At 42.7% G+C, this 9,425-nt stretch overlaps 1 protein-coding gene across 2 annotated transcripts in view; it reads left to right on the top strand.

Annotated features, from left to right (window-relative positions):
* Positions 1-9,425, top strand: part of SNRNP48 (small nuclear ribonucleoprotein U11/U12 subunit 48) — a 46,510-nt gene continuing 37,085 nt past the window's right edge. Inside the window, exons 1-6 of one of the 2 annotated variants that reach the window (XM_068098988.2) lie at positions 1-370; positions 4,511-4,618; positions 4,735-4,795; positions 6,369-6,461; positions 7,680-7,859; positions 8,301-8,422. In XM_068098988.2, coding sequence (XP_067955089.1) covers positions 182-370; positions 4,511-4,618; positions 4,735-4,795; positions 6,369-6,461; positions 7,680-7,859; positions 8,301-8,422 — 753 coding nt within the window. In that variant the 5' untranslated portion in view covers positions 1-181. The remainder of the gene's footprint in view (positions 371-4,510; positions 4,619-4,734; positions 4,796-6,368; positions 6,462-7,679; positions 7,860-8,300; positions 8,423-9,425) is intronic. The other variant, XM_068098989.2, reaches the window with a different exon arrangement.

The raw sequence follows: 9,425 nt of genomic DNA, 5'->3' as shown, positions 1-9,425 counted from the left end.
AGAGAAATGAAGAATAAAATCTGCGGAAGTGACGTATGGCGCTTCTATACGTCACTTCCGGGGATTTTTTTTTTCATTGCTTCTATCACTATCAGCGTTCAAAGCCGTGGTTTGACTTTCGTAGCATTTTATAAAGAATGAGCTTACTTTCCGTAAATCAGCGAGTCTATCTGTGAATCGCATGGCGAACTTATCCTCTGGCAGCGAACATGTGGATCAAACGTTCACGGGCCCAGCACCGTCCAATGATCAAGATGACAGAATCAGTTACATCTCCGACCTCGTGAATTTCGCCAAAGGATGTGAAGAAAAGCTCAGTTGTCTTCTCGCCGCCTTGGGTTGGTCCGATGGAGTGCAAGAGGGAACGCAGGTAAGGGTGAGATCAAAAGGTAAACGGGACCTTGGAGAGTCCTGTACATTCACGAACTTATCTTATGGCTCGGCCTGATGTTCGACTGGAGCATATTTGTGCAAGGCTTTTGGAGTTTGTTCAGAACTTCAGGGTGCCGGAGATAACTCGACTTCTCCACACAAAGAACAAATTGGGTTGTTTAACATCCAGCAACTAAGACCAGCAGATGGGACACTCGGTTTAACGTCCATCCGGGGGACGGTACGTTCTTTTGGGATCTACTAGTACTACCTGCTGGTGAAGCACCGTTCTGACGGTTTATTGTCGGAAATCGAACCCAGGCTCAGACGCAAGTGTTGCTGTTGGACTATTTATAATGAGTACGTAGTGCTTGTTCAGGTGCTCCAGGGCTTCAAGCAGGTGACCATCTCATGTTATCCCACATCTTTGTTACCCACATGACAGCTTAGAGGCGAGGGTGTGTACCTCTAGGCCATCCTTTCAACCCTTTCCCCACCCTCAATCCCGAGGACTATGAATTTCTCGACCACAAAGACTTTCCCATGCACTCTCGGAGTACAACCATCAGATTTCAAATCATTCCATCCAGTGGTTCAGATCTGCATGGGAGTCAAACAAATACACAAACCGTATGATATAATAATATGATAGTTCCCCCACTTCTATGATATCCGTGGTTTTCATGCGGATAATTTGGGTATTGTGTTACCTTCACCACCAAAGGTGGATGGAGGTTATGTTTTTCACCCCTGTCTGTCTGTCCGTTTGTGAACAAAATATCTCAAAAAGCTGTGGACGGATTCGGACGAAATTTGGCAGAGATGTAGCGTATGTGACAAGGACGAAATTATTAGGTTTTGGTGAAGATCCGGATTCGGATCCGGCTACGAGAGTTTTATAAAGTGATTCTTCACCATTGGGAGATATGGCCAAAAACGATACGTAGCAGGATATCTCAAAAAGTTGTGGACGGATTTGGACGAAACTTGGTGAACAAGTTGGGTGTCTGACAACGACGATTCGATTCGATTTTGGTGAAGATCTGAAAATGGCTTCAGATATGAGAATTATTTAATTTTTAAAGTGATTCTTCACCATATGGAGATAGGGCCAAAAACGATACATGGCAGGATATCTCAAAAAGTTATGGATGGATTTGGATGAAACTTGTTGCACCGGTTGGGTGTCTGACAACGACGATTCGATTCGATTTTGGTGAAGATCTGAATATGGATTCAGATATGAGAATTATTTAACTTTTAAAGTGATTCTTCACCGTATGGAGATAGGGCCAAAAACGATACATGGCAGGATATCTCAAAATGTTATGGATGGATTTGGATGAAACTTGTTGGACCGGTTGGGTGTCTGACAAGGACTATTCGATTCAAGTTTGGTGAAGATCTGAATATGGATTCGGATATGGGAATTATTTAATTTTTAAGTGATTCCTCACCATTGGGAGATAGGGCCAACCAGGCGGAGGTTTGCTCTCTACTGAGTGCCGTTCTAGTTATGACTTGCAATACTCCAATTTACAAAGAATTTGCATGCCCTCCAACCACAAGTTTTCAAATCTTTCCATTGAGCAGTTTAAGCATCCATAGATGTCGTCAACAAGCAAACCCACAAACAGACTTCTCAAATTGTATAGTACTAGGGCATGCCCGTACGTGGGTGCCCGTTCCTTGCCAAAAAAAAAAAATAACGCTACCCGTACGCTCTACCCCGCCCGTACGCCCGTACGCCCGTAAACAAAAAAAACAACGCTCTTCGCTTCCGCCCTTCGCTCTGACTGAATTTGGAGAAATAATGCGCATAAGAAATCGAGAAATTATTATTTTCTCCGGAAGAAATCGAATTACGAACCGTAATGGCGCACGCGCTCGGCTCGGCTCGCTCTCACATCGGCCACGCCTACGCAATAACGCGTTCTGTGATTGGCTGCCGGAAGTGCAGTCTTCACTGTCCGGAAGGTCGCAAATCGCAGTTACGATGAATCGCAAATTAGTTTTAATTAGTTTTAAAACATAGTTTAACGGCAACATAGTTTTCCAACGTGAAATAAATGAATACGCTCTCAAATGTGCCGTCCGAGGCAGAGTCTGTTCGCCACGTTCGGCACACGTGATAGCTCGCTGCTCTCTGATTGGTTGAATCGTTTTTTGGACATAGCTCGGTAACTACTTCTCCGATTAATATGAAACCTTGAAAAGGCACATCCTCGGGTCCCCAGCAATATACCTGGCAAGTTTCAAGTATATCGGACCCGTGGTTGTCGAGAAACAGCGGTCACAGACATACAGACATACAAACATACAAACATACAAACATACAAACATACACACAGAGATTACTGGAATTATAGATAGACTAGGGCATGCCCGTACTATATATATATCTAAAATTATATCCCCCCCCTCTATTTACATGAAATGGTTTGGTCCAAAGCGAACGGCTTGCGAGTACGGTGACAATCCCCCCCCCCCTCTATTTACATGAAATGGTTTAGTCCAAAGCGAACGGCTTGCGGAGTTTGGTAAAGAAATCGCCATCGCGTGCACAAACGCGCAGGAAAGCGAATGAATCGCAAATTAGTTTTAATTAGTTTTAAAACATAGTTTAACGGCAACATAGTTTGCCAACGTGAAATAAATGAATACGCTCTCAAATGTGCCGTCCGAGGCAGAGTCTGTTCGCCACGTTCGGCACACGTGATAGCTCGCTGCTCTCTGATTGGTTGAATCGTTTTTTGGACATAGCTCGGTAACTACTTCTCCGATTAATATGAAACCTTGAAAAGGCACATCCTCGGGTCCCCAGCAATATACCTGGCAAGTTTCAAGTATATCGGACCCGTGGTTGTCGAGAAACAGCGGTCACAGACATACAGACATACATACATACATACATACATACATACATACATACAGACATACATACATACATACATACATACATACATACACACAGAGATTACTGGAATTATAGATAGATGATTCTTTTCTTTTTTTCTACAGGGTCTAAGGCTCATTGAGGAGATATAACACAAATTCCATGCATATCATGCAAACAAATACATGCGACAACACTGGACTTTTATTTCAGAGAAACACCCACTGAGCTTGGGTGAAGTGACATCACTTCCCATGGCACTCTGGGAACACTATCTTTACGACATCGCCTCTTCTCCGCACTCGGTGGAGTTATTGAGGAATTTCATCCTCCCCATGGATGCTAACCTCTGTTTGTCCATACTCTCTCCTTTTTTCATTGCTGAGTGTCAATCAAGGAAGTAGCAAGTACCATTTTTAGTCTTTGGTATGACAAAGCCAGGGTCGTAATCAAACTGCCAACCTCAAGAGACGCAGAGCGAAAGATCTAACCACAATCCCACCGAGATTAGTCAGGTTCACTATGTTAACAAATAAAATTTCGTTCAAAATTTTGGGAGATTAGCAAACCTATACGTTTTTGGAATCATCAGAGCATGGAGAATCCGAAAATCATTGTTGGCATTTGCACAGACACAGATTTTGGATTTTCAAAATGGCCACCATAAAATACATATTTTGTGCCATCTCGTCAACCTAGAAACTTAATTGAATGTGCTAATCCTATGTTTTCTGGGTCAAGGAATCTAATAAAGGCCTCAAAATAGTGCTCAGGATTATAGAAAAGCAACAAACAAAGGTAATTGAAAACCATTGTCTTTATATTTGTGATATGACTGTATTACATAATACATGATATTGCAAGTCCTTTGAGGTTGTAGGTTTGGGTTTATAAAGCAAGAAAGCAGCCTTGTTAGTATCAGATTGAACTATAAGTCCTACACACAGGATCTACTAGGTCTATACCGTTCAGGAATATGCTTTTACCTATCTTTATCTCTGTCCTGAGTGTCATTTTTGCAAAGGTGTCTACGCAAATGCCAACGTTAATTTTTGGATTCCTCATGCTCTGAATATTCCAAAAATGTATAGATTTGCTAATCTCCAAAAAATTTGAACGAAAAAACATAGTGAACCTGACTAGATGTAAGATGTTGACCTGAGATGGGAGATGTTGAATTTTATGAGTAAATAATTAATCACAATGTTTCTTTTTATTTGGTTGCATTCTTTGGCATTGCAGTTGGTGCCATGCCCTTTGGACCCCGGGCACCGTGTCCCTACTGCCTCATTGGAGAGGCACTTCAAGTCTTGCCGCTTGCACAACTTGGGATACAGCCGAGAGGACAAGGTTTGCGCTGTCACACCTGAGCACAATTGTGCCCAATACTTCCCAATTCTATCCTTGTAAAAAGCTCATTTTACTCCTATCTAATGCATGTGACCAAGCGCTGTTTCATTCTGCAGGCACAGATGGTGGACACAACTTTCTTTTACGAGGGCAAGAATGTTACTGCTGTTAATATAGGTATGTTAGAGCTTTAAGGTTACAAGTTACTTGGTAGTTGTCAAGTTCTGATTCCATGCAGGGATACCCATCATCAAAAACATTTTTTTTAAATGATTTGAGTTTTGACCAAATTATAGCCATCTAATCATCTTGAGAGATCTGTGGATGGATTTCTGTTAAACGTTTTCATACATAGCGGTGCTTTGTGTCACGGTCACCATTTTACTGAAGCTTTGCGACAATGGGACTTGCGCAGCCACCTGATTTGTCAACTTGCCTGGATCAGTGTGAAATCGGCATGCAGAACTGGTCTAGAAAAGTGTGTTTACATCTTTGATGAGGGAAACCAAAGTTCAATTTTGTCATCCAGTGTAATACGAGAATGAAAAGGTTCAAACTTGCTTACACTTATCTGATGGCACCTCTGACGTGCTCCAGGTGAGCACTATTGGTCGTGGGTGTGAACTTTTCTTTGTCTTTTAATCCATTTCCTTCCTGCTTCCTCTTTCACTTTCTTGCTTCTTCCTCTTCATCCCCTTCCTCTTTCTTTATTCCCCTTCCCTCACTCTCTCTTTATTCCTCTTACCCTCTCTCTTTATTCCCCCTACCCTCTCTCTCTTTATTCCACTTACCCTCTCTCTCTTCATTCCCCCTATCCTCTATCTCTTTATTCCCCCTACCCTCTCTCTTTATTCCCCATACCCTCTCTTTTTATTCCCCCTACCCTCTCTCTTTATTCCCCTTACCCTCTCTCTCTTTATTCCCCCCTACCCTCTCTCTTTATTCTCCTTACCCTCTCTCTTTATTCCCCCTACCCTCTCTCTTTATTCCCCCTACCCTCTCTCTTTATTCCCCCTACCCTCTCTCTCTTTATTCCCCTTATATATATATATATATATCTCTCTCTCTCTCACTCTCTCACACTCTCTCTCTCACACTCTCTCTCTCTCACACTCTCTCTCTCACTCTCTCTTTTTTTTTATTCTCTCTCACTCTCTCACTCTCTCTCTTTTTTTTATTCCCCTTATTCTCTCTTTCACTCTCTCTCTCTTTTTTTTTATTCTCCTTATTCTCTCTCACTCTCTCTCTTTTTTTAAATTCCCTTTATTCTCTCTCTCTCTCTCTTTTTTATTCCCCTTATTCTCCCTCTCACTCTCTCTCTCTCCCTCTTTATTCCCCTTCCACCCTTACCAAAACATCACCCATGACATTCACACCCTGGTCCAAAAGTTATTGCTCACCTTCAGCATGCCAGCTGTGATGTTGTTGGTGATATAACCATCCATATAACTACTTCTTCCTGTTTCCCTTCACCTTCTTTTGCTTTGATGATGGGTAAGGTCCAAACATCAATACTTTGTTTACTTTAATGACGGTAAGTTTTGACATTTTATTCCCTTGTGCCGCAAACACAGATCACTTGTTCTGTGCTGGAATTGGCAACTATCGTTGCATTTTTGAATATCAAAAGTCATTCGCTATCAAACGCAGCTCGGCTCACTTGTTGTTGTGATGCGGGAGTTGCAACGTTTATTTGAAGTCGAAAAATAACAAGCAATATGATTTGACTTTTTGTGCTGTGTCTGAACAGATCAATATCTTCAAAGTCAGATCATTGAAGATGCCAGAAAGAGCTGTTTGCAGGACAATGACCTCCAGAAAAGCCGCAATGTATTGAGAGAAGGTACATCCCACCGCTACCCACTTTTTAATGTCCCCCCAAACCACCTCCCATTTAGACGTGCCTTTAGGTTTGCCAAGACTAAAACACGTGGAACTTGATAGCAACCAGAGTTACATTTTTGTCCACAGAGTTACATTTTTTCGTTTGATGCTTGTAGCGAATTAACTGTAATTTTTAGTTAGACTGGCATCATCTAGTCACCTTCCGGTTGATTTCTTCTTTGTTGTGCTGACTGTCATACTCTTCCCGCAGTCACACTGGTGAGTGTTTGCGCAACTTCATAACGGGCCGAATGTCTCTGAAAAACAAAAAGCCAAAGCTGCCAGGAATGTTAATGTCACTGGTGGTATCCTTTGCTACATATCCTTTGTTCCTGACAAGGTGCAGATGATCACTAGTCCCATCCACGGCCTCCTTTGCAACTGGCCCTTTCCTTTCCTGACTACTTTTCAGGAAGCGTAGAATTTGTTTTGGAATCTTTAAAACGTGGTTGTGAAAGACATGTTTGCTTTGTGGCTCTGCAAATCATAAGGTATTAAAAATGAGCTGTTTTTGGCATCAATTTTTAAAGATTGAAACGTCCTTAACTTTGCCGAGATGTAATAATAATACAAGTTCCCTTACAAGGAACTTCAATGCAGGAGGAAGCCTTTGGACCCATAAAAACCTGCTCTATTATGACCAATTTATGGTTGTTTGTGCTCTGTCCTTTTAAATGCTGAGCATCAAGCAAGGAAGTAGCATGTTCCATTTTTTAAAAGTCTTCGTTATTGCTCGGCCAAGGTTTGAACCACTGACCTCCCAGAGTAGACACTCTAACCGTTACACCACTGAAGCTGGTTATTGATTCAAGTACAAGGACACATATCAATCAGCAAGTGCCAATAAAAAAGTGTTTTTAGGTATTTTAGTTACTTACTTTACCCATGTAATAGAGTTACCAGTGGAAGTAAAAGTTTGTATAGTTAAGCCATTGGTTAAAGCAATATATTTCCTGTTTTTTATCACAACACCCTCCAAAAGATGAGCATAACCAACGAACATACCTTCTGCTTTGTCTGCAAAGCTTACTTTGTGTTTGCAAGTCGTATTTGATGTCAGAGGAATGAGAGTAGAGGATGTAAGATTTTATTTCGGACAGTTTCCGTAATTATTATAGTTGGATAAAATATTTGTCACCAAATCTGTCACACCCAACACGGCCCCCTGACCTTACAGGTGATTTTTCGTCGCACCCTGTGGAGGTTCCCGAGACGCTTGACCGTGAGATGTGCACGTTGACACGTGCAGACCGAATCGCCATCTATGATCACGTTGTGCTTCAGGCAAACAAAGCGAATCCCAGAGCAGAGGGCTCTGACGATCTCTACGTGGATTTGACTTCAAAGTTGAAGCGAGGCATGTGGCATGGGTTTGCTTTTCATTTATAAAACAATAAAACCTATCTGTTGCATTTTTTAGAGCACCTCCAGCAGACACCCAACAAGCAAAGATACCTTGGGTCTTGTTATTAGTTCCCTATCGGTTTCACCGGAGGGGACGAAAGGTCCTCTTGGTCCGTCTTTCCGTTTGTCCGTCCCACCAGTGGTTTTTCAGACTTTTTTTGCATACCCTTTAACATATTAAACTGAAACTTGGTGCATGGCTTTATTATGGTAAGCTACAGAACAAATTCGAGTTTTGGGCATTTCATCAATTTTTCAGTTATGCCCTTTTTGGAATTCGAAAGTATCACATCGGTAGGGGGTATGTGTATTGCAAAGCAATTCTCGCTCTTGTTTTGTATATTTTGCATTAAAACCTCTCCTTATTCCTCTTTTTCACTTGTGTTTCCTGCAGACAAAGGTGAGCCCAAAGAAAAGTCCAATCTGGAGGTACTAGCAGAGATGAGAGATTACAAGCGTCGGCGGCAATCGTATCGTGCCAAAAATGTTCACATCACCAGACGCAGTCACACTGAGGTATGTCGATCATGAAGTGGGAAGAAGCGAAGAAAGTGGGAAGAAGCAAAGAAAGTGTGAACGGTGATGACATGATTATTCGCATCACCCAAAGGCCAAATGATCAGGTTTTGGTTATTGGTTTTGATTATTGTTGATTAAGTGATGTAAACTTTCCAATAAGACAAAATTTACTAAAATACCTCGATTTGTTGAGTATATACAGAAATTGTCACCAAGAATGACCAACGTGAGATAATTGAGAGTAAAGATACAAACCTGGTTTGCGACGTGCTGATTAAAATCCTATTGCATTGATGAAGTTTAAACGGCTAAAGTGTCGTGTCATGTCATGTCGTGTCGTGTGGCTGTGTGCGTGCGTGCGTGGGTGTGCACGGGCCACCACCACCGATCACCACAGCAAAGAACCACAACCCATGCATGGACCAAGCCATCTCCTTACCCGTGCTATGCCGAACGGAGCCCTCCTGGTACAATCTGTCACTCAAGCTTTTGGGTCTCACTATCTGCCATGATCTTTCCTGGGAAAACCACATTTCCAAGCTGGCCTCCAAAGCCAGTCGCCGACTGGGCATCCTCCGTCATGCGAAGTCCTTCCTTGGCACACCTGAGCTCCTCACCACATACAAGGCTTTCATCAGCAGCTCAATGGAATACTACTCTCCCCTCTGGGCTGGTGCTCCTGCCTCACACCTAGCTCGGCTTCACGCTGTTGAAACCAAAGCTTTCAGAATCATTGGAATCTCCTGCGATGAAGTTAACTCCGAGGGCCTTTCACTCACTCACTGCAGGCAGGTTGGTGGTCTTTCTGTCTTCTACCAACTCCTCTCCGGCCTTGCTCCCCCAGCTCTCTCTGGGCTCTGTCCCGCAAATATTCCTACAGGTCGCACAAGATCTGCCTGCAACCCTCTTATGGTTAAACTGCCAAAATCAAGACTCTCTGCTCACCTTCGCTCCTTCATTCCTCTTTTCTCCCGCCTCTGGAACAAACTCCCTCACTCGC

The sequence above is a fragment of the Myxine glutinosa genome, chromosome 7, assembly GCF_964187855.1.
Source record: "Myxine glutinosa chromosome 7, kmMyxGlut1.1, whole genome shotgun sequence".
NCBI classification, from domain to species: domain Eukaryota; kingdom Metazoa; phylum Chordata; class Myxini; order Myxiniformes; family Myxinidae; genus Myxine; species Myxine glutinosa.
This window is presented reverse-complemented; position numbering and strand designations above follow the sequence as displayed.